General features: G+C 52.7%; 2 protein-coding genes across 3 annotated transcripts in view; one reads left to right on the forward strand and one right to left on the reverse strand.

The window, feature by feature from the left end:
* PABPC1L (poly(A) binding protein cytoplasmic 1 like) overlaps positions 1–6,623 on the forward strand; it is a 20,086-nt gene extending 13,463 nt beyond the window's left edge. The window contains exons 8-15 of the mRNA XM_059407080.1: positions 647–913; positions 1,670–1,754; positions 2,383–2,511; positions 3,052–3,155; positions 4,204–4,297; positions 5,522–5,652; positions 6,103–6,177; positions 6,539–6,623. Of these exons, the coding sequence (XP_059263063.1) occupies positions 647–913; positions 1,670–1,754; positions 2,383–2,511; positions 3,052–3,155; positions 4,204–4,297; positions 5,522–5,652; positions 6,103–6,171 (879 nt within the window). The 3' untranslated portion in view covers positions 6,172–6,177; positions 6,539–6,623. The remainder of the gene's footprint in view (positions 1–646; positions 914–1,669; positions 1,755–2,382; positions 2,512–3,051; positions 3,156–4,203; positions 4,298–5,521; positions 5,653–6,102; positions 6,178–6,538) is intronic.
* A 1,831-nt stretch (positions 6,624–8,454) lies between these two features.
* On the reverse strand, positions 8,455–24,751 carry TOMM34 (translocase of outer mitochondrial membrane 34). 2 transcript variants are annotated; one of them, XM_059407083.1, is made up of 8 exons: positions 24,491–24,751; positions 20,503–20,602; positions 19,244–19,396; positions 15,970–16,139; positions 13,067–13,214; positions 9,571–9,697; positions 9,234–9,349; positions 8,455–8,712 (listed from the first exon to the last, which is right to left on the reverse strand). In XM_059407083.1, exons 1-7 carry the CDS (start codon positions 24,615–24,617, stop codon positions 9,245–9,247), a joined length of 930 nt encoding a protein of 309 aa, XP_059263066.1. In that variant the 5' UTR covers positions 24,618–24,751; the 3' UTR covers positions 8,455–8,712; positions 9,234–9,244. The 2 variants fall into 2 exon arrangements, with proteins under 2 accessions (XP_059263066.1, XP_059263065.1); XM_059407082.1 differs by having other exon boundaries at positions 8,455–9,349.

The following is a 24,751-nucleotide window of genomic DNA, read 5'->3' on the forward strand; positions in this document are numbered from 1 at the left end:
CTTTTATATTCCATACAAATCTGATTTTATTGGACTTTCTAGGAAACTCTTAAGAACGTTTTATTCTTTCCCTGATTCCCACATGAACCAAAGAATTGTATGGGTCGTTTAAAAAAAACCAAAGAGTAGTTGAAAGGCAGATTTTCATCACAGGGGCATCTCACGACGTGTTTAAGATTGTGGCTCTGGCTAAAGAACCCTGTGCCCTGTTCTTAGATTTTTAAGCAATCCTCAACTATCCTCTTCCTTCATGGTAGCCCGTGTAATGTAGCTTTCCTGCACAGCTTAGGAAGACCATTTCAGAAAGAAAATGTAAAAATCCTGAAATACAGCAGTTCCCACAGACTCTGGGGAGTGTCCTGTAAAACAGCGAGCAGCCCCCCATTAGCAAGTGGCCTGGTCTCCGCCAAGTCACTCTCAAGCCCCACTTGGTCCCCTGTGAAGTGGGAGTGGAGGTCCCCTCCTCATCAGGTGCGGTACATGTGACCTGAGAAGGCATTTCCAGGATCTGGCATGTCATGGGCCTCAGTCAATGTCAGGGGGACGATTTCTCCTGGGCCCCTGGGGTGGGGGGAAGGAGAGGAGCGCAGCCTTCCGGAGTCTTCCTTCCCCAACCCCAGTAGACCTTGTCTTGTCTTGCTTTTAGGTGATGACAGAGGGTGGCCACAGCAAGGGGTTTGGCTTTGTGTGTTTTTCCTCTCCAGAAGAGGCGACCAAGGCCGTGACAGAGATGAACGGGCGCATCGTGGGCACCAAGCCGCTGTACGTGGCACTGGCCCAGCGCAAAGAGGAGCGGAAAGCCATCCTCACCAACCAGTACATGCAGCGTCTCTCCACCGTGCGGGCCCTGGGTGGCCCCCTCCTGGGCTCCTTCCAGCAGCCCGCCAGCTACTTCCTGCCCGCCATGCCCCAGGTGACGACCTGCCCGCACCCCTTCCCTGACAGCCAGGTACAGCAGGAGGGCAGCTTCCCAGCTAGATGCGGGCTGTCCATGTGTTTTCTGCTGGAAACTCGGCAGGCAGGCCGTTCTAACCCCATCTGTGAGGGGTGGGTAAGCATGCTGCTGTCGAGCGGTTCTTCCCACCCACCCAGGGAGAGATTTGGGTTCTGCTCAGAGAGACTCTCTCTGGGCAACTAAGTTTGAGAAACAGTGCATTAAATAGAAAGGACCTAGCCTTCTATGCTGTACGACCCTGTACTATACACCTTACTCTCCCACTTAGCCTTTCCCCCGCTTAGCCGGTCCTGTCTCCCGGGCCGCCCACCAGCTCTGCTGGAGGTGTGTGCTAAGGAGGGAGCTCACGGGACTTGCTCACGGGACTTAGAGGAAGTGGAAATGTGCTGGCCGTTAGCAGCTACCAGGATGACATTCCAGCTCCTTGTAGCAGTAGGTTTGGCTGGCACAGGTCTGAGGGGGTGTGTGACCATCTCATGCCGTCCTTTGGGCCACCAGCTCTGATCAGGGGCAAGGAGCGAACCTGACACCTTGCCCCGGAGGGTTCAGGGCTCACGGACAGCCTGAGCTGGGCAGCAGAGACATCGTCCCAGCTCATGACTCCTCACTAGCCAGTCCCTGGGTGGGGGCAGTGAAGTCCCTACAGGGGTGTCTGGGAGGGATGTGGTTTCTCACCTGCTGCTGACCCCTGACTGCCAGGCTTCTCCCTCACAGCCTCCAACTCAGGCTGCGTACTACGCTTCCGGCGCCCCCATGCAGCCCTCCCCCAGGTGGACAGCCCAGCCTCCGAGACCGTCCTGTGAGTGACTCAGCCCCTGGTACTCTCAGCCAGGCCCGCAGGGGTGGGTCCTGTAGGGCAGTGTGGAACCCGGGGCTACAAACACAGGCTTTGGGGGCAAGCCTGGCTCTGCTACTCCCCCGGGTGTTAATTCAGTGGGTAATTCACTTCTAGTTTCCTCTTCTGAATAAGGCCTATATAAAGCACCATGCAGTGCTGAACTTGTAAATGACTTATGGGTGTAGCCATCTTCTTCAATTAGCTCCCAAGAACTGTCTGATTTAGGGCCGTCACAGTGAACTCCTGGGGCTGTGTGGCTGATGGGTGGCCTCTCCCTAGGAGGGGAGCTCACCCTGATTTGACAGTGTCTTAGGGGCTCCATGGGTGTGATCATGATGGCTATGCCTCCTGGGGCCACTGGGGCCTCTGGGTAGAAACAAGATGGCTTTGTCATTGTAGATTTCCACACACACCCCTCCCCCGGAGTTCTGGGTCCACCTGACTCGGTGAATTCACTCATCCTTTTGCTGAGAACGTTCTGGTTCCCCCTTCCCATTCTCTTCCTCACCCTGGAATCTTCAGGGTGCAGTGGGCCACTCGGATTGTCCTGCCCCGCCAACCTTTCTCTCCATGTTTTCTGTGCCACAAGCCATCTACCCTCCAGGTGCCTCCGTGGTCCGGCCACCAGCCATGTTGCGGCGTCCCCCGGCCCAGGTCGGCGGTGTCAGGCAGGTCTCTACCCAGGTGCCACCCCTGGTGCCCCACGCCCAAAGAGTGGGTGAGTGTGGGCAGGGCCAATAGGAATGGGAGTGTGTGGAGGGCGGGGCAGGGGCTTGGTGCCAGGTTGGCACAGGTGAGGAGTCAGCACTGGCCTCCACGGTGACCTTGGCTGTGACACTGCCCTCTCTGAGAGTAGAGCAGACTTTGGAGGCTGTGCGGCATAGGAGTTCGTGTGGGCCTTAGAATCCCACAGACCCAGGTCCTGGGGCCAGCTCACTCTGTGGCCTTGCTCACTCTGGTCACCACCTCTTTAAAATAGGGATGAAAATAGCCCTTCCGGTTGGTCGCATGGGTCAATGAGATCACACAGGCCAGGGCTTAGCCTCAGATCAGAAACTTAGCAAGCATGCAGCAGCTGTGAACAAGGTTGTAGATGTGGGCTGTAAGGCAGGCCCCTCCTTTCCTTCATTCAGCAAATGTGTGTATATCTATGTGGCAGCCTCCTGGCGGACACACGGCTACTACATGAACTTGTGTCTTTAGGCTTTGTGGCTTTAGATGGCTGTGAGGGCCTAACGCACCTGCTTATTCCTCACAGCCCACATTGGTACCCAGACCACAGGAGCCTGCGGGGCGGGATATTCTATGCCAAGTGGGTCTCTCCTGACACACAAATACTCTGCAGCAACACACAACCCTGGGGTAAGGCTGGCCTGACTGCTTGCTCTCTTAGTCGGGGCTCCAGTGGGGGTTGGCTCAGAACCTTGGCTAAGGCATTGGAGGCATTGGCCCTCTCTAGGCCTTGATTTTTGTTTTTTTTTCTTTTCTTGAATTGTGAAGTTTCATTTGCTAATGTGTATAAGAAACACTCCCCCTGGGGCGCCTGGGTGGCTCAGTAAGTTGAAGCCTCTGCCTTTAGCTCAGGTCTTGGTCCCAGGGTCCTGGGATCGAGCCCCACATTGGGCTCTCTGCTTGGCAGGGAGCCTGCCTCCCCGTCTCTCTCTGCCTGCCTCTCTGCCTATTTGTGATCTCTGTCTGTCAAATAAATAAATAATCTTAAAAAAAAAAAAAAAAGAAAGAAAGAAACACTCCCCCTTACTAACAGAAGGAGGGAAAGATCCAAGATCACATTTGGTGTATTAATTATGATTTGCTCTGCCTGGGTTATTAGCCAAATTAACTTGGATTTCATTAATATTCAGTGTGGAGCAACAAGGAAAGCTTTTCTAGAAATGGGATGTGATTAATCTACAGTATAACTGAATATATCTATTGTCATTGACTTAAAGAGCTGTGTGTATTTATCTCCCAAGTCCCAGACTTGGCATTAGCCTATCCTGTCTAGAATTTCAGTGTGTAGATTTCGAAGTCTCTCTTGCAAAACGAACAGGTGTCCACTTTAAGTGGCAGAATGCTTTCAAAGTTGCCATGGTATGGGAGGGTCAGGCGTATGCTGGGGGGTGTGGCTATGAAGCTGGATGACAGTAAGTGTGTCATTTGGCACAAAGTGAATAGTCACGCTTTCCTTTGGCCTTCACAGGTTCCTGGCACTGTCTAAGGCATCCAAATTGGGGTGTGTCTGGCCCACTGTGCCCTTGTTAGGGACACTATCCCACCCAATGGTCCCTACTTTGCCACTTGCCCCCCCAATCCAGAGCATTCCTGGAGGCCTGTGCTTCCAACAGGGTAAGTGCCATGAGGTCTTGTGCTCTGCGGTGGTTAAGGGACGTGTCCCCGGCACTGTGTTCAGGTGGAGGAGCCCGCTGTGCGCATCCCGGGACAGGAGCCCCTGACGGCGTCCATGCTGGCTGCAGCACCGCTGCACGAGCAAAAGCAGATGATTGGTGAGTGGCTGGTCCCCCTACCCTGGAGGGGAAACAGCGGCCGAGGGGTGGCCAGCCTGTTGGGAAAAGCCCTGAGTGGAGGTCAGATGTGTAGACAAGGTCCAGTGTTGCTGCAGACCCCCCTGCTGGGTGACCTTGCTCAGGTCGCTTCTGCTTTCTCGGCCTCCCTGCTTTCTTGTCTCAAAACACGGGTCTAGGTTTCTTCAGCACCAGGCCCACGATGGGCTGGAGAGAGCCCAGCTGAGGGCAGATCAGGGGCCAGGAGCCCGGCCAGGGTATGGTCTTGGGTTTCTGCTGGTGGGTGTCACAGCGCCTCACCTCTTCTGATTGGGAAGAGGCTGTGCCCACATGTCCGGCTCCCAGTGACCACTGCGGGGAGGAGGGAAATAAGTGTGCACGGGGCAAACACCTGTTCCCTGCTGGGCTGTGAGTTCCCTGTGCAGATCATCCCCAGCCCACTGTCTGTGACAAGCCCTGCCAAAGGCTGCCACTCGCTGTCGAACGAATGACCAGCTTGCTACTTACTGGATGTCAGGTTCTTCCCTCCGTGGCCACCAAGATGTCCAGAACCTCTCTGAAGGCCCCCTTTGCCACCACCCTGTTGTTCGCTCAGCTCACCTGGGGTTCTGCCACTTCCCACTGGTCAAAGGAAATCCTCCACGGGCTTCATGGAGGCAGGAAGCTGTTAGCCGTTCCCTGTAGACCTCTTCACTTCCCTGGTGGGAAAACCTCTCCCACCCTAGCACCGCAGCACCCCAGCATAGCCAGACCCTCCACACATTGCTGAGAGGGGTGCCTCACCACTAGTCCTGGGTCCTGTCACTAGGAGTGCCTGATGGTGGAAGGTGAATTCATCTTGTGCATGTGGCCCCCCCTGTACCCCCAAAAGTCCAGTCCGGCATTAGCATATCTTGTCTAGGATTTCAGTGTGTATACGGGAACTATTTCTTGCAAGATGAACAAGAGTAGTCTTTAAAGCCCAAGTCTGTGTCCAACCCTGTGTAGATGACTTCACCTAGAATATAAAATTTGATTCTTCAAATTAGCCTCCGAAGCAGGGTTTGCTCCGCATGCTTTACAGTTGGAAAAGAGGCTCCCAGTGGGGCTAAGGGACAGGACGAGCCCCCAGATGCCTCACTGCTCTGTTCCACAATACCCACGTCTCCCCCACCGCGCACCCCCCACTCTTGGGCTGCCGGGATATCAGCCAGCTGTTCTGTACAGGTGAGCGTCTGTACCCCCTTATCTACGATACCCACACCCAGCTGGCCGGCAAGATCACGGGCATGCTACTGGAGATCGACAACTCAGAGCTGCTGCTCATGCTGGAGTCCCCAGAGTCCCTCAATGCCAAGGTGGTCTGGGCCCTGGGTGGCAGGGTGCCCTCCGAGGGCAGGAGGAGAGCTTATGACAAAGACTTCTCCTAGAAGAGCTAGCTACCAGGCGGGGGCTGGGACGGTTTCCCTTTTTGCTACCGCCAGCTTGCACTTGCTGAATCTTTGAGCAGGCAGGGAAAAGGGCGTAAGGGTTTGCTCTTCCAGCTCTTGCCCATTAATTCTCTGCAGCTCCATGTGCGAGGTCTTGCAAGGTCTTGTGAGGTCTTGGTACAGAGAGCAGTGTTCTGACAGTCTAGGGTCACACACCTGTTTTGAGAAGGTGACCGTGGGTTTCCGCTTGCAAGCCCCAACGCTAGGAAGGCGGGGACTTCCAGTATCTAGCATGCTTGGGCACTGGGAGGCCAGGGCTCTCCCAGGACCCCGCTGGGCAGCTGCACTAACTGCCATCCCCCCTCTCATGTCCCACAGGTGGAAGAGGCTTTGGCAGTGCTGCAGGCACACCAGGCCACAGAGCTGACGACTGTGAATGTGCTCTGAGACCAGGTGGGTAGCTGGGGTGGGACAGACGGGAGTCAGAAGCAGCTGAGCCAGTCAGGGATTGACTTGCAGAAGCTGTGTGGCTGGCTTTCTCTGAGGCACCGAGAAGTTTGGGGGAAGCTGTGATGATCAAAGCAAGAGGACAGACGGTGTGATATAAATGAGTGTTGACCACTGGGCAAAAAGTACAGATGTCCTCTTGCCCGCTGTCCTGCCTGGCCTCCCTGGGAAGAGGCCGGGTGTCCCTGGGCGTTACCTGGCTTCACGCTCCTTGCTGGAAGGCCTGGCTTGGCCCGCTACCTTCTTAGTTGAAGGCCGGGAGTCTGCCAAATGTGAGAAACATTTATTCCTATCCTTTCATCCCCAGAAAATGGAATCCTGCCTCCCCCGGCTGACAAGAGAATGGCGTTTCCTGCTCTTGGCTCTCTCACTGAACCGTAACTTCTTTCTTCTCCCTGGGGCTGTATGGGTACTTGAGCTCTGTATGTGGAATGAAGGCTGGACACCCCGCCAGCCTATCACTTTTTGCTTTGTGCATTAAAAGTGCTGCAAACTCTGTCTTGTCTAGAATAACGTTACACAATCCCTCAGTCAGCGGGAGGCCAGCGGCAGTTGGTGCTTCGGGAGGGCGGGGGGAACCTGCACTGCCAGGCACTCAGCCAAGTATCTGGAAACCTCCATGGGTGTCAGACGTGGGCGCCTGCAGCTTGAATTCCTTGTCTCGGTGCTGTGTGAGGGCTGCTGCTGGGTGCGTTTTGAGTTGCTTCCAGATGGTCCTGCTCTGCCCCTGCCCCTTCTCTGGTGTACACACCTTCTCCTCCAGCACTTCGGGTGTCTGCTCCTTTCAGCCAATCCCAGCCCGGTCAAGCCCCCACGCTTTGCTCTGCCCCACCTCACTCAGGCACAAGGAGGCCTCCTGTGCCCACGTCTGGGCACCTTATCATTATCACATACCATTATTCTAGAAAAAGCCCCCACAGAATTGCTTTTAGATACCTTCCCAAGTCCTGATTTTATCTTCTGTGTGTCCATTAGTAAACCAAGGTGCTTGCCTTCTAGACCCTGAGAAGAAAAAGTCAGTCAATTGTGAGGGGATGTTACCACTAAACCTGCCTCCCATCAGTTAAGAGTCTTGCCTGAGAGGTGACAATAAAAGGGGCACAGCTCCCCGCTCTGGCCCCTTGGCCATGCGGCATATGGGTCTGTGACCCCTAGAATCTGCTTAGCTCAGAGGGCTGTGGCAGCTCACAGAGCTCCTCCTTCAGAGCTCAGAAGCAGTGTGCTACCAGCTGAATGGCGCTCGGCACTCCTGTGACAGGAGCAAAGGGACAACGGTTTCCCTCTGCTCTTAGGGTCCTCAGACTGCGTGCTGCTCCATTAAGGGGAAAACACAGTGGGTGCCTGGGTGGCTCGGTTGGTTAAGAGTTTGCCTTTGGGGGTGCTTGGGTGGCTCAGTGGGTTAAAGCCTCTGCCTTCAGCTCAGGTCATGATCCCAGGGTCCTGGGATCAAGCCCCGCATGGGCTTTCTGCTCAGCAGGGAGTCTGCTTCCCTTCCTGTCTGCCTCTCTGCCTACTTGTGATCTCTCTCTGTCAAGTAAATAAATAATAAAAATCTTAAAAAAAAAAAAGAGTTTGCCTTCGGCTCAAGTCATGATCCAGGATCCTGAGATCGAGTCTCACGTCATGTCAGGCTCCCTGCTCTCTGGGGAGTCTGCTTCTCCCTCTGCCCTTCCTCCCACTTGTTCTCTCAAAATCTTTTAAAAAAAAAAAAAAAAAAAAAAAAAAAAAAGCAGGGGGAACAATTTGACTAGACACAGACTAGGAAAGTACTTTCTGGGCCCCGTCCTCGCCTTCTCCTCCCTGCTGGGGCCTATACAAATGTCTGTGGTGTCTGCTTGGCCTGCCTTACTGCTCTCCTCACCAGTTAAACTCCCACGTTAGAACTCAGTGCAAGCTTTACTTCCTCAGGGACCCCTTTCCCTCCCAGGGTCTGGCGGGGAAAGCGCCGTGTGACGGTTCTAGAGCGCTTGCCTGGCTACAGTTTGTTCTGGGGATCTCTGGTGACCACTGTCCCTGCCCACCGGAGCCTCAGCCCTCTGAGAGCAGGGACATGGCTGGTCACCGATCTCCCCAGCACTGTACACAGAGCCTGACCCGTGCAGACACTCCAGGAAGTCTGTTCAACAAGTGTGCAAATGCTCAACGCGCTGTAGCTCTTTATTACTGCAAAGGTGCAGGCACAAAGCTGAAAAAGCACAAACATGAATACAGTAGGCATCTATGTACCAGAAAGATGTTTAATGCAATAGCTTGAATACGCAGTTCAACAAAATCAGTCGTTAAGTTCAAATTAACTTCACGTTACAAAGAACCTAGAAGCTTGGAGGGGGCCACTGTTGAGGTCAAAAGAAGTCCCTGCCCAGAGTGGAAGGACCCGGACTTCAAGAAGGCCTTTCTCTCCATCCCACCTTCAAGAGCGGCCACACCTCCGGACTCTTAAAACCGCTTGGGCACCTCCCCGCAGGAGGCCGCGGCGCAGAGCTACGGACAAGGCCATCCGAGGGTCAGGATTCCGCGTCCTCACCAAAGCAGGGCCCAGCCAAAAGGCACTGGAGCTCAGAACAGAGGGAACTCTGCCCGGGACAGGGCGGGGACAGCAGCCCTGGAGAACCAGCTCAACAGGCTGCTCTGGGTTCTAGTTTATCCCTCCTGCCACCCCCCCACCCTCCAACCCCCGAGCTCAGTTTGCTCAGATGAACCACAGTGAGACGGGTCTGGTGCAGCTAGAAGGGCAGCCGTGGGGAGCACGGCTGGGGCAGGGACAGAGCCAAGTGCTCTGCCAACTGTCCAAGGCAGGCGGGGAGTAGGGACCGTTCCAGCAAAACAACAACATCTGGGGTTTGTTTTTTTGTTTTACTACTCTGAGCTTAATTTGAACAAGCAAAGCCTCTTAAGGGGTGGGAAGCCGTCACCTCTGAGTCACATCTGAGCTCACTTGGGGGTATGCTGGGTCCCAGGAGCAGGCCTGGAGGAGGGAGCTCGGGCAGAGGTTTCCCGCTAACCTTCTGGGTCTTTAGTTTAAGCTCTGGTTAACTTCCTGCTGCAACTTCTGGGCAGGGCCGTTTCTCGGCTCAAGCTGCAGAAGACTGTTGATGTCTTCAAAGCTGGATTTGTAGTCCTGAGAGGAGAGAGCAGGGGGCGAGGACGGAGGCCCAACCGAGAGGCCAGCCGGAGCGGCCAGGGCGGAGGGTCTTGAACCCCAGCCTGAGGGCCTGCCTGGAGCCACCAGGGCTTCCCTGGATGGGGAGGGACGTGGCCCCCTCCCCCTCGCCCAGCCTACGCTCTGGAAGGGCCACCCCAGGCGCCTCAGCAGGTGCCTTTCAGTCAGGCTTTTCTTACCTTGAGTGCCTTGTAGGCTTGCGCTCGTCTGTAGAATGCCTTCACGTTCTTTCCATCCAGCCTGAGGGCTTCTGTGCAGTCCCTCACTGCTTCCTTGTACTGATTCAGGGCCAAATGGCAGAGCGCTCTGATGGGAAAGGCCAACGGAGGTCTCAGCCCCTGCTTAGCACCCCCACCCCCAGCCGTGAGGTGGTCAGAGGGGTGACCTTGGAGTTGACAAACGGGGCTCTGAGACGGTGGCCACACAGCTTCCTCACCCTTGGGGGGAGGCTGGCCCCTCTCCATAGCGGGAACCCGCGGGCGCAGCGCGGGGTGGGATGGGGGTGGGGAGAGGCCCCCTGGGGAGCCCGGCTTGCGGCCCTCCGCGTCCCTCCACGTCCTGACCGTGTGGCTCCACCCCTCAGGCCACCTCACGCTCCCAGCCTGTTTTCTTTTGCTCCCGAAACCTCCCCCTTGATGGATTAAAGAGTCATCCAGGGCACTGGACCCTGAGGATGCGCACGTGGGCACGTCAGCGGGAAGGTGGAAGAGGTCTGCGGCGCACGCTGAAATGCGCCCCAACTAGGAGGCGCCAGTCAACGGCTCCACAGCGACAGGGCAAACGGAGCGAAGCGTTAATGGGGAATTTAGATGGTAGGTGGGTCAAAGCACAATTCTTCCAACTTATAGTGAGAATTTTCATAATCATGGGAAAAAACCAGCTGCAGACATCCATACGACGAAACGTTCTGCATCTACAGGCGGAAAAGGTCTGTGCACTTTCCCCATTCTTTTCTCCAAAGATGGCCGCTAAGAACAGGTGTGCTGGCGCTCCCTCTGGGCCTCCCTCCATCCCGCTCAGCATCTCCAGCGGGAGCAGCATTCACTTGGTCGGATGAACCAGAACTTATTCTACCAATTCCTTATCTGGAGACAGTTTTCACTGCTTCCAGTCTGTGAACCAGACGCTGCCATCAGCGCCCTTGTGCATACAACTCAGAGGCCTGCTGGGAGCGGACCGCGGGTCAGCGGATACGGGCGCTTAGAATCTCGACTGCTGTTGCCAAAATGCCCTGCGAAGGAGCTGCTCTCTGAGGCACCATCAATAACATTCTATTTTCCTGTAACTGTACCAACCCTGGGTGTCAATCTTTAATTTCAATCAATAATGGAAGAAAACAAGGTCCGTTTTAACGTAATTGCTCAGTATTTTTACATAAGGGTTTTTAACCTTATGAAGTCGGACTTACCTTTCCTTTAATGAGCGCTCTCGTTCCTATCCCCCACCCCACAACAACTCCATTTTAATAGATTTCCCACTGCAAGATAATTAATCTGTGCATTCTTCTAGAACTTAATGGTTTTACTTTCCACATTTGAAACTGTGATCCACTTAGAATTTCTTTTAAAATATGGAGTGAGATAGGGATTCAGGTTTATTTTTTAATTTTAAATGAGACTCTTCTGAAGGTCCATTCAGGGCAAGCTGTACGTGCGGGGCACCCGAGTGATATTAACTGCACAGAGAGAACGGGAGGAAGCCAAAGGCAATGCCCCGGTGCACAGAGCTTCAGACACACAAGGCAGAGCATTTCAGTGGCATCCAGGATATATAATTTCAGCCACAATGGAGGGAAAATTCAGTTTTGTGTCAAGTTATCAGTCCTCGAAATTAAATTTATAAATTCAGGGGCGCCTGGGTGGCTCAGTGGGTTAAAGCCTCTGCCTTTGGCTCAGGTCATGATCTCCGGGTCCTGGGATCAAGCCCCACATTGGGCTCTCTGCTCATCAGGGAGCCTGCTTCCCCCCCTCTCTCTGCCTGCTTCCCTGCCTGCCTCTCTGCCTGTCGAATAAATAAATAATAAAAATCTTCCCAAAAAAATTTATAAATTCAATGTAACCACAACTAAAAGCCCACCAAGATACTTTTTGGAGTCTGTCAAAAAGATCCTACTAGGTTTAGCTAGAAAAACAAACCTGGGAAAAGAGCCAGTGATGCTCTGATTAAGAACAAGGAGAAAACCACCCCTACAAGAGAGTATAAAGCACTAATAATTAAAACAGTGTGGCACAAACATACTTGCGTGAAAAATCATATTTAAACAAAACAAAGCATTGTCTTGAATACAGTAAAAATTCAGGAAACTAGACTATTAGAGGACTCTCGCAGTATCAGACAAGTGAGTCCAGCAGGCCCAGAAATAGGGTTATTAAAATGCTGCTGCAGAAACTTAGAACAGATGGGCAGCAGCCCTTCCTTCTGGTGAGCCTGACAGACTGAGGGATCCCTGGTCTAATCAGCCAGTAAAACCACAGGTTCCAAATGCCAAAATCCACACTTTAAAATGAAAAGTTCTCTCTTGAACTTATTTGACAGCAAAACCTGACCTGCACAGGCCTGCGGTTACTTAGTCTGAACACTGCCCCACATGAACATGGACTGTCCCTGTGTTTCAGGCAGAAATGTTAACAATGAACTTCAGCTACTGCCCCAGAGCCTGTGGGAGTATTGTGTGGTCCCATGTATGAACCATATGACCTTACTCAGATCTGGAACACATTTTTATCCCAAGAATTTTGGATAGGAAATGGTGAGATTATAGTAAATCCAAGATTTTTTAACTAAAGAGTAATAGTATGTGTATGTTAGCAGGGCGGGAGAAACAATTGATAACGTTTTTATAGTAAATCTTTTATAAGCAAGATTTGGCTCAGAGATGGTCCCTAGGTGAGTGTTCCAAGCTTCTGACAGTAAAACTAGTAGATCTCATCTGAGCCAGGTTGCAAGTCTGTCTCCACCATTTACTGGCCAGGTGAGCAGAGGTGAAGACCTTCCAGCTCTGAGCTTCTGATTTCTTGACTTGCAAAGGGGAAGGCCACGGACCAATCAGTATGCCTGAGTGTGTGTAAAACCGTGATTCCCACCCAGTAAAGGGACGGTGCCCCTCGCCGTCGGTAGAAAGAACCAGCAGCCATGGCCACAGCCCGTGGTCCGGGTTGTTCAACTGGGCCACAGGTCACACCCTTCAGGCTAGGCGAGACCATCTCTCTTGCTCCCAGGTCAGGTGACAGGGAGTCCACACCCTGGGCTCTGTCCCCATGCGGCGACAGGGCCAACCCTCCTGATGGGAGGGTCTGGGGAAGCCGTGGGGTTAGGCCAGGGGGAGGGCTACGAGACACGTGCTGAGGCCATGTTTGTGTGGCAAGCACACTGCTCTCACTCACAGAGTGTGCACAGCTGGACGGTTCGCGAAAGCCTGAAGAGGAGGGAGGAGGACAGAGCCCAGGCCCCTTGGGGGCATCGCTCAGTTTCTATTCCTTTAAGAGAGTGAATGCCACTGGCTACACCTGCCTCCCGGTGACCAGAACAACCAGGTACACCTACTCTGAGGTGCGACACACTGAGTCCACGAGAGGAATGAAGAGGCCACCCCAGTCCGCAAGCAGATCGGGGCGGGGGGGGCGGCGACAGCCAGCGTCCCGCGAGCCCCCAGGGCAGCAGCTGCGCGGAACATACCTGTTGCTGTATGTGGCGGACTCTATGTCACTGAAGGACAGGCTTTCACTGTACTTCTCAATAGCTTTCTTATGGTTCCCCTTCTTTACAAGCTCATTGCCTTCTTCCTTCAGAATTCTGGCTCTCTCCACATCCCCAGCAGAAGACACTAGATGCAAATTCAGAAGAGGAAAGAGCCATGGAGCAGGTGCCTGAGGGCCATGAGGCCTCACTGTCAGCGATCCTCTCCCACGCCCCCTCTCCAGACTCCCTACACTGCTCTAAAGCAGCATCCCCAAGGAAGGCGTCTCCCACATGGCTTCTGGGAAATTAACAGGTTCTCAGTCGGAGGCTGGGGACTCCCGACGGAAACACACACAGACACACACCTCAGACAGATATGCGGTAAAGGGCACGCTGAGGTCTAGTCCCGGCAGTGGCCCTCAGCAGCCGGGGACCTCGGGTGACCTGCCTATGTCTTGGGGACCTCAGTTCGTCTGTACACTGAGGCGCTAGCAACCCGACCCGGGGCCAGAGTCAGGACAAAACCTGAGTGTGCCACAAAGTGCAGAGCACCCTATCAACTTAAAGCAGGAGAGGAAGTAAGAATTTAAATAAGCATCTGAGAAAGAAGGGTGTCGCTCCCCAGCTCTCTGAAGACGGCCGAGGAGCCCACTGTTCCTCCTCTCTGTTGTTCTGAGCCTGGACCTTCCCTCACCTGCCCCACGCAGCTGGGCCCCAGTGCAGAAGGACAGAGACATGAGGCGAAACCCGGGCTGCTGGCCTGGCCCTCGGCCCTTCACTGCACAGCAGCGACCACGCTCCAGCCCCAGCTCCCAGCTCACCGGGTTTCTTTAATTTTTAAAAACTATCTTTATAAAATCCTGAATCTTTATGACATCGGTAAGGTTTCAGGAACAAAACTAACACCCTTACACTCTTCAGAAACAGAACAGTTACTGAGACTTTTAAAGCCCCATGGGGCCCCCTCCCCAAATCAACCCACCCCTGGAGGAAATCGTGATCCCCAACCCTGTGCTTTCTTCCCCCCTTTTCCCTTGGTAGCTTAACTATATACGATAGTTCCTATAAACCATTTGCCGTTCGTTTTTTTTTTTAATTTCATATGAAAGAATAAATGATTCTAAGTATTCCTATTCCTCTGTGACTTGGCTTTACTCCTTCCCCTCAGCACTGTGTTCCTCAGACTCCGCTGTACTGACCCGTATCCCTGTAGCTCGCACTCACTGCTCATTCATCCCTTCTGCTTGGAGATCTGCGCCATTTCCAGTTCTGTTGTTTGTGGTTGCAAACATCCTGCTGTGAACCTTCCTGCCCTCTCCTGGGTGGGTTGCAGTGTCCATACCCCTTTGGCTTTCCTCAGGCTCCCCAATTCCACACAGCAGGCCTGGGGCCTCCCACAGCTCCCCAGCAAGAGCCACGCACTGCATTCTCTAGCTCTTTCTACTGACTATCAGACATTCCCTTCCCTTCCTCACCTGAAGAACACCCCCGTCAGTCCCCCTCAGCATCTAGCTCAACTGGTCACCTCCTCCGGGAGGCTTTCTCTGACTCCTCCAAGCGCACAGGTGTCAGTTCCTCTCTCGAACTCCCCAAATACTAAAGGCTCTAAAGCATGTGTCCTTCCTCCTGTATTTGGAAATGCTGTTTAGGTGTCTCCGTCTCTTCTTATACTGAGGGCTTCCTAAAGGCCAAGACTGCCTGTCCTCTCTGTGTCACACTGGAAATACATCGCACAGAGCTGGAAAATACATGGGCCAGTGACTCTGAAAGAATGAAATACTTAGTAGGTGCCCTGAAGCCATCTAGTTCGTTAGCACCCCACATTTCCATTCTGGAGAAGAGTGGGAGACACTTAGCAGGTTCCCACAAACCAGAGTGAATGCTACCCACGGCCAGACCCATTCCCTTGTGGGTGGGCAGGGGAGTGATGCCGCCCTGCACTGCCAGCACGGCGAGCCTAGAGCGCTCACCCGCTGCACCTGCTCTCCTCAATGCCTAGACTCACTGGGCCCAGCTCATTCCCCGGGCGCTGTTGAACAGAGGCTTGAAGAATGGCCCTTCCTTTTTACATGCTTGAGGTCAACAGCCCCCGTTTGGGGGCTCCCTGGCTTGGATCTCCCCTCCCTATTCCATCTCCAGGGCCCCGCATGGTGTGTATGTTCCTGGGGAAGCAGCACCCTCTCACTATGAAGGTGGAGGCAGATGGCTTAGGGCCACAAAATCTCCCTGGCCCCAGTGATCAGTTCCTAGAGAATGGCCTGTGACCAAACAGGCCAGAATACACTGAGACAGTGTATTTAAAGGGATTTAAAGGAAAGAAACCCTCTCTTAGGGAGCTCTTGGAAGAAAACCCACCTTTTTCTTTTCCTCTGGGCCACAAGGCATGGCATATGGGGACAAGGCCAGGAACTACTTTATGGCTACTTTACCCCTGGGAGGGAAGACTACCCCAGGACAAAGCAGACACACCAGAGAAGAATGCTGAGACAAGTATCAAGGAATGGAGTCCAAGTCTGCTAATGTCGTGAGCTCAGGGTAGGAGCAAACCTACCCTGAATCTGAACTCATAACTTTTAGTTAAATGAGCCAGTATGTTCTCTTTGTTATTTTTACCACGTTGAGTTTTCTGTTCTTGCCACCAAAAACATCCTGGATCATCCATCCCCAGTGCTGCCAGAGGAAAGAGAAGGGAACTAACGCTGTATACCTATGCGCCAGGCCGAGCGTCCAATGTGCCTTTTCTGACTCTGAATTGGGACAGCAGTGGGCGGGCTTTCTCACTGCCTTCAGGATTTAACTTTTATAGCTTGGCTTTAAGCAAGGTCAGTTTTTACAGGATTACTCTGAAGGTGGTGGCCAAGGGGAGATTATAACACTGTGGGCAGGAAGTCACAGCTTACCTCTGCCCTTGGTGGTTGTGGCTTCTCTGAATTTGCCCTTAGTGTTCTCTTTGTGGTACTCCAAAGGTGAGGAATCCCACCTCTTCTGAGCTGTGACAGGCACCAAGGGGATAGAGGGCAGCTTCAGACGCCACTCGGGCCCCAGCGAGTCCATGAGAGCTCTGGTCATTCTGGAAAGGCAGAGAAAATTACAAGGAGGTTTCTGACTGGGTCAAGAAGATACCCCTCTTCTCAGAAATCCAGAGGGGATGTGTGAGAGCCACCATCCTTTTACAGCCTTGTGACGCACAGCAGGAAGGGGACACAAGTCTGAACCATGACACGTCCGCCCTTCCTGGCCCAGACTTGGCCACACTCTGTTAACTTCAAGGCAGTGATGGCTGCTTGTTAAGGGTACTCAAACCTGGGGTACCTGGCTAGCTCAGTGGGTTAAGTTTCTGCCTTCGGCTCAGGTCATGATCTCAGGGTCCCGGGCTTGAAGCCCACATCGGGTTCTCTGCTCACAGGGAGCCTGCTTTCCTCTTCCCCTCTGCCTGCCTCTGCCTACTTGTGATTTCTCTGTGTCAAATAAATAAAATCTTAAAAAAAAAAAAAAAAAAAAGTAACTTATTTAAAAAAAAAAAAAGGGTACTCAAACCTCACCCCCGAAGGACCACACATGCCCCCAAGAAAGGATCACACGTCTTATATTTTGTCAGTGGATCTATTACAAGGCCATGCATGCACCTGATGTATGACTAACGCTCAGAGATTTTTATAAAACAGGTTATTCTCAAATTTTGAAATCCTCTAGTGCTTCCCACTTCCCTAGGCTGACAGGACCCGAGATCTGGTCCCCTGCTCATCCCCACTTCTACCGTGTGCCGCATTCCCTCTTGATCCATCTGTTCGAGCCTCTGCCCACGCTTTTCCCTCTACCTGGAATGATGTGTTCACTTTCCCCCCCCCCCCCCCCGCCTTCTGGGCCCAGATAACTTCCTTCAGATGCTGCTCCGGGATCACGTCCCTTTGGTTAAGAGATCTCCAGCCCGTAGCACATCACACGACACCCACCCGGGCCCCGTAAGCCTGTGCTCCCTCAGTGAATAAAGCCAACCGTATTCTTTCTCTGCTCCCACGACTGTGCTCCCGTGTGACTAGAAGGATGGTGTCCCAGATGGCAGTCACTACCAACTCACGGTCTCTGACTAAGGCCCTCCAGCTGTCTTCCTGACTAGCACAGCTATGTCGAACCTCTACCCTCCTCAGCCCGGCTCCCTTACCCGCCCCTCCTTTTTCAGGGCAAAGTTCCAGGTCTCACAAACGCAAACCCACCTGCGCGGGCACTGAATCCTTCCTAGTTCTCTCCTGTCACACGTGAAGAAGTGACAAGGCCAGGCACTCCCCCTCAGCCCTGGGTCTCACCTGGCTTTGCCCCCGTCAGGAACCACAGCCCGTCAGTCAGGAACCACAGCCCGCAGCTCTCTAGCGCCGGCCCCTCTCTCCACCCACTCCACCAGGCCACATCTCACTGTTTGCTCACTTCTACCTCCTGGAGACCCCACCCTGCCGTTGCTGCTGGACTCCTCTGCCTCTTCACGGCCGGCCGGGCTTCTGACCCACCGCATGCTTCCATATAACCACAGTGACTCTCTTTCTTAAACCCACAAGTCCACTTCACTCATTGGAACGCCTGATGGGAATGAGGTTTTCATTCTTCTGGAAATACTTCTTCCCTAAGTGCTCCGAGTTTCCTCCTCCCCTCCAGTTGTTGTCCCCCTGAAGTCCCTCAAATGTTGCAATTTTCAAAACGCAACCCTCTTCCCCGGGCTCACTTGCTGTGGGGGTCTCTTTTTCTCCCACAACTTCAACCCACCTCTATGCTGATGACCTCGAATCCATAGTCTGCCTTATATTTGTCTCTTTTGCTCCAAAGCCCATGTAGATACCAACCACTGTCCTCACACCTCTCATCTCACGGTCCCCTGCGACCTACAGTGTCACCCACCAGGACGTTTCTTCTATTCTTCCCTTCTCACTAACCCCTCCAAATTCATTGAACTACTACCCAACTGTCCCCAAAACTGGCCCCACTGTCCTGCTTCCGCTATCTCCACCATCTGACTTACCGCCTAACCCTCTGACTCCGATCTCCTTCACGTCATCCAGCAACACGAGAGCCAGTGAGCTTTTTCTCTCAAATCTGCTCAAGTTGCTCCTGTGCTCAAGACCCTTTCACAAAACCTCACTGTGCCTGGATTAGGTCCGGGCTCACCTCACACATCTGAGCTGAGCTCCTCACCAGCAGTGCCAAGTGACATGGGACTTCTCAAAATTCCTGAAACACATCATCCCGGCTCACCCTGGCAGTTGCCCTTCCTGCTGCCCTGGCCCCAGGTCTCTTCGTTTCTCAGCCTCAGCTCACCTCCTCTGCAAAATCCTGACTGGCTTCCTCCTTCCTCCAGGGAAGGTTAGGTGCCCCTTTCTGTCCCCTCAGCCCCCTGGGCCTCCTCCTACCACACCACTCAGCACACAGTGGTGTGTGTGGCTATGACTGACTGGGGTTCCCCAAGAGACCGGGGGTTCCATTAGGGCAGGAAAAGCTATGTGTCAGACATCAGCCCAGGACCTACTGCAAAGTTGGGGACACAGAAGTGCCAGATTCTGTTGAATGACTGAATGAAGGAGACAGAAAACAAGTCAAGCTAACAATGATACACTTAACACATGCCACGAAGTCCTTTGAAGGGTTTGCTGCGAGTGTGGTGGTTGGCTCTGTAGCAGCCCATGCAAAGAGGAGAAACATGACCAGTTACACAAACAAAGGTAGCCACGAGGCAGAAACAAACCACCACTTAGAAGCCCAGAACAAAATGGCACCCAATGGGCCTCGAGGGGGCATCACAGTACCAAAGGCCAACCTAACTCTGCAAACACCACCCTATAAGCCTCGTGTCCTGGCTACCTGCACCTGTATCCTACTCTCCCCACTCTAGTTAGGTCTGTGAAGCAAGCGGGGTCTTCCCGAGGGCACCTGGCACAATCCCTTACACAGAGCTCCAGAACTTGTTCCCACGTGAATGAACCTGAGCAGCCGGGCCATCGAGCCATCCATCCTCTCACTCTGACCCCGCAGGGCCCTGCTAACCATGACCGAGGACTCTCCTTCAGCAGCACTTTCACCACGTGCTCAGCAGGTCTCAGGGGACCCCCAGGATCTGACCAAAGCCATGGTCCCGAGTGAATCCAAGAGGCCGGGGAGTTTCAGAGAAACCACTTGAGGTGTCAGGCTCACCTGTTGAGGCCTTCCACGGCTGACGCCACACTATCATCGATCTGCAGCACGGTCTTGTAGTCCACATAGGCCAGGGGGTACTTCTCCAGGGCCTCGTAGGCCGAGGCCCGCCGCAGGAGGGGCTTCATGCTGAAGGGAATCAGGGCCAGCGCTCTAGAGCAGGAGGCAGAAATGTCATCTGGCTGCTGAGGCACCAGGGCTCCCCCCACAGCTCCTTCTATGCAGGGTCATCTGCGACATTCAGCATACAGGAGGTCACAGCTGGCACAGAAATGTAGCTAAAAAAGTCAAGCCTTAGCAGAGGGACTTACCAACTCAGACTTGAAGTGAAGAAGGGAGGAAGGGTAGAAAACCACTAAGGCTGTGAAATCCAGTTTTCTGAGTCACAGTCCCCCCAGATCAAGAACAAGCACCTGTGGCTTGTACTCTCCCACGTGTTCCTACAGAGTCCGACCCAGGGGGAGAAAGAGGCTTCGCCATCAGCTGGAGTGGTGTCTGAATTCCACCTCTGCCACCGGCCACAGAACACCAGGCAGATCACCTTACGGCCTCAGTCCACTGCAACCCACTTCTAGCCTGGGCGGGACAGTCAACTTACCCCACAGAGCAATCATGAGCCCTCCGGGAAGGAAATCTAGCACGGGCCGGTACGGAGCACCTGAGCACATGCCCCGGGAGCACGCTCACCTCTCCTCCTCCCTCAGCTATCACCAGGGCATGACCCCAAGGCGATGCCACAGGAGAGCGGGTCTGAGAACACACGCGTGTTGCCAGTTCAGGGAAGAGAAGAGCAGGCAGGGTCAGACTGGCCGCAGAAGAAAGTAGTACGACAAACTGCTCAACATCCTTTACACCTCGCGATCGACGGACGCCTTCTTCTCCTCGCTTCTTTTGAGGCGATTCAACTAACCTCTGTCCCTCTTCCTTTCCCTCCCGCACACATCCACCCCAGAAAACACCAGGGCGAGCCAGTCCCAAGCCTGCACCTCACCCTCATCGTCAGGTCCCCGATCTCACAAGGCCCATAAGGCCCACCTCTAAGACCCCACCTAAGCCCACCCTCTAAGACTCCTACTCTGTTGGCAGACTCCAAAGACACGAGTGAGGGGCCGCAGGCACCACGTGGAGCCTCCTCCTATCCTCGGTGACCTGGTGACACTCGGGGACACTTCCTCCGCTGGGATCGACCCCAAGAAGAGAACAGGCCGGATGAACGCAGCCTCGGGTCCTGAGACCCTGGGGCTGCCCCGCCCACTTACGAAGTGCAGTCCTTGATGCAGTCCCTGCAGTTGCCATCCTTCAAGTGGCACGCTGCGCGGTTGGAGAAGAGGATGCTCTCTTCTTCCGGGTTCGAGCAGCCTGCCCAAGGGGAAGAGAAAGCACGAAATTCACAAGAGTGCGAAATGGACGCCCTGGGACTCTGGGGTGTATTTCAAACCCGGAGCTCTCTGGGCTTCCTGATGGTGCTTGTTGGTCTGAGGGGCTGCCAGCAAGCTTCCTGCCACTCACAGGGAACCAACCAACTTCTCTTTCGCTCACTCCAGCACGCAGGTCAGGACCAGGCAAAGGACAAAACATGAACCAGCTGGCTTCTGCTCAAGGATATCCATGCCGTAACTACACGTGTGTGTGAATTTTGTTACAAAAAGCACGTAAACCCAATGAGAGGGGTTTTTGAAAAAGGAAAAGAAAAATGTGATAAAAAGACTGAACAGGTCAGACAGAGACAAATCCTACCTGGTCAAATCAGAGAGGACTTTGCCAAAGAAGAGCCCTCTGGGTCTGGCAGGAATATGCAGAACTTAATCAGGGAACGGATTCGAGCGACCCAGTATGGAAGAGAATTATCAGACACTTTCTTAAAGGTAATCCTTATCCTCAGGAATCTCAGAAGCCCATGTCTTTTACTGTGTGGCCACAAAGATTTTCAATTTTAAAAAATAATTTTTTGACGGGGCGCCTGGGTGGCTCAGTGGGTTAAAGCCTCTGTCTTCGGCTCAGGTCATGATCCCAGGGTTCTGGGATCGAGCCCCGCATAGGGCTCTCTGCTCAGCAGGGAGCCTGCTTCCTCCTCTCTCTCTCTGCTTGCCTCTCTGTCTACTTGTGATTTCTGTCTGTCAAATAAATGAATAAAATCTTTAAAAAAAAAAAAAATAATTTTTTGGGGTGCCCGGGTAGCTCAGTTGGTTAGGCGTCTGCCTTGGGCTTAGGTTATGATCCCAGAGTCCCGGGATCATGCCCTGCATTGGGCTCCCTACTTACTGGGGAGCCTGTTTCTCCCTCTGACCCTCCCCCTCTTGTGCTTTCCTATTCTAACTCTCTCAAATAAATAAATAAAATCTTTTAAGAAATAATTTTTCAACCACTTCATACCCGCTAGCACAAGCCATCATGGAAAGCAAGCAAACGAAAAACTCCAAAAATTATTAGATGTTGACTCAGTAATTCTACTCCTGAGTATATACCCCAAAGAAGTAAAATAAACTCTTTCCTGAAAATTACAAAACATCCAGAAAACAGTGAAACAGATACTTGACATCCATCCCTGGACAGGGCAATACATTGTATTTGTTTCTAACCTCTTTCATTTTTGAGATGGCTAAAGCTCCACTCATCCTCACTCTTTTCTCTTTGCTTCCTCCCCAGACCCCCAGAGGTCAGCACAGTTCTGAAGTTGGTAGGTAACACCCTCCTGTAGTCATGCTTGCCTTCTTCTATTACCTTCGAATTCACAGGGAAGAGCATATTCCATTTTATAGCTTTCAAAGATTTTTGAAATTAAGTGGCACCCCACTGCTTATCCTTCCACAACTTACTTTTTTTAAACTAAGTATGTCACCATACTGAGGCACGACAGCTTTCATTCAATATCAACAGTAACAAACCAATAAAATCAGAACGTCCCCCCTTATTTTGCCAGGCTCTGAGACAGCAAAGTACAAGAAAAAGTAGAATATATCCTTGCTCTTGAAGAATAAGCACAAGGACTCAAAATTCATAGTTATCTCAAGGCGCTAGAGCACGGATGCACAGAAGCAGCAGGGGTGCAGTGGGAAGAGCAGCAGAGGAGCCGAGGATCCTGCCCCTGAGCCCTCATGAGTCACTCAATCCCTCTGATCGCATGTGCTCCCCTATCGCATGAACACACCACTTTACAGACTTGCTGGAAGGGTTCATTTTGTTCGCTTACTCCCTGCTGTCCTTTCAAGATCAGCAAAGCTGATCCGAGAAATCAATGGATTTGCCCAGATATTACGGGGAAAATCAATAGCAAGATCGGAACCAAATGCTGATCCCCAACTAAATCTACACCAGGCAGCCCTTCTAAGGATCCAGAATAAATCCACTCAAAAGCACATGCTTTTGCAGACCAGCTGGGGTAGAATGAAAGAAAAAGGTAGAAAACCAATACCTCAGATTCATCAGTGACTTCATCAAATGAGGCTGAGATGAGGAAGTGGGCCTAAAGAGGAGTGTTCTAGAAAAACAATAGGGGGCCAGAGGGGGGCTTGAAATTACAAAAGGTCAAACAAGACAGATTGGACTTTGGAGAGGATTTGGGGAGAAGCCTGGAAAAATGATTCAAAACCTGGACTTGCAGATCAGACAGACCTGCTTTCAAATCCTGCCTCTGATATCCTCACTGTATTACCCAGGGTAGACAGATTTAACTCTTCTGGACTCCTCATCTATAAGGTATCTTATCCTTGGTTTGTATGTAGACAAAAAGGAATGAAGTCTGTAGTGTCTACCACAGAGTAAAGCACTCAACAAATGAAGGAAGGCAAAAGGAAATAGGTACTACACGAAATGAGGGCTCATGGGTAAGGCACTTTGGAGGAGAGGTTTGGGCCAATGGGCTATGGTTGGTTAGAATGAGGCTTAACTCTTCTCCAAAGTGTCTTACCCATGAGCTGGAGGCTGGGAGAACTGGTAAAGGACATGCTGCTCCTCTGTTTAAAACAAAACTTGGGGCGCCTAGGTAGCTCAATGGATTAAGCCTCTACCTTTGGCTCAGGTCTTAGTGTCCTGGGATCGAGCCCTGCATCGGGCTCTCTGCTCGGTGGGGAGCCTGCTTCCCCCTCTCTCTCTGCCTGCCTCTCTGCCTACTTGCGATCTCTCTCTGTCAAATAAATAAATAAAATCTTAAAAAAACAAAAAACAAAAAACCCCAAACTCCCCAGTTGTCTACCATCATGGAATAAAATCCAAACTCCTTACCACAGCCTACTGTATAAAATGCCTACACAATACAGCTCTATCTAACTGACCTCAATATTTACTATTCCTCCACTGGCTACTATGCTCTGGTTCCTGCAACCCACTATGCTTATCCTGCCCGGGGGGCCTTTGGAATGAACAGTTCCCTCCACCTGGAATACTCATCACCCACAACTATGCACTTGGCTTCTTCTCATCATTCAGACATCACTTGAAAGGTCACTTCCTCAAAGCTGTCCTTGACCTTCCATTCCAAAAGAGCTCCCCAGTCACCTCTCTTACCAAATCACTGTGTCTGTCTTCTTTGCAGCCCTTATGGTTATCAGACAGGCCTAGTTTACATCTGGGTAAATTAAATGTGGTATGTCCATACAATGGAAAATTATGCAGCCTTTAAAAAGGAGGAAACCATCTGTCACATTGCTACAACATGGATTATAATCTCCTTGGGGCCATTAAGATAAGCAAACTAAGTCAGTCACAAAACACAAATACTGTATGAATGGACTCATAGGAAGTTAAACTGATCAAAATCATAGCTACCAAAAGTAGAAAGGTGGAAAAAAAGGGCTGAGGGGAGAGAAGGAAGATTAGTGTTTTAGTGGGTTCAGAGTTTTCACTGCTGCTGCGATCTGTTGCACAACAATCTTAATGTACTTAATACTCCACTTAAAGACGGTTAAGAAGGTAAATTTAATGCTGTTTTTTACTGCACTAAAAAAAATAGTGATAAAACACCCACTGATATGGAAATGTTTGGGATGAATCAGTAAGTGAAAAAGAACCAGTAATAAAACCGTATTACAATTAAAAAAAAAAAAATAGCGGAAAGGGCTAAGGAAGTTTCTCGTAGGATGCCGAAGCGGGGAATGGGCGGGAAGGGTGCCCGGTGGGCCTGGTGAGCCTGCTGGCCCTGGGGAAAGCAAGCCGCAGGCACCCTGGGCAGGAGCGAGGTCTGGGCGGCCGCGGCGGGGGGCGCCGCGGGGAGAGGCCGGCCTGGTGGGGAAACCGGGGCCAGGGTCGTACCTTGCGCCTGCAGCGTCCGCAGCGCGCGGCTGTAGAGCACGGTGGCTTCGGCGAACTGGCCGTTGCGGAAACTCTGGTTGCCGGCGGCGCGGAGCGCCTCCACGGAGTCTGCGAGCTTGGGGCCCATCCCCGGGGCCGGGCCGGCGCACCGGGCGGCGCGTCCGTTACCGCGCTGAGGCGTGCGCAACAGCGTCCCGGCGGGAGCACCCGCCGGCGAAGATGCGACAGCGACCGCCAACCTGCCCGGGAGGGGGCGGGACG

This window comes from Mustela nigripes, chromosome 7 (genome assembly GCF_022355385.1).
Source record: "Mustela nigripes isolate SB6536 chromosome 7, MUSNIG.SB6536, whole genome shotgun sequence".
Lineage (NCBI taxonomy): Eukaryota > Metazoa > Chordata > Mammalia > Carnivora > Mustelidae > Mustela > Mustela nigripes.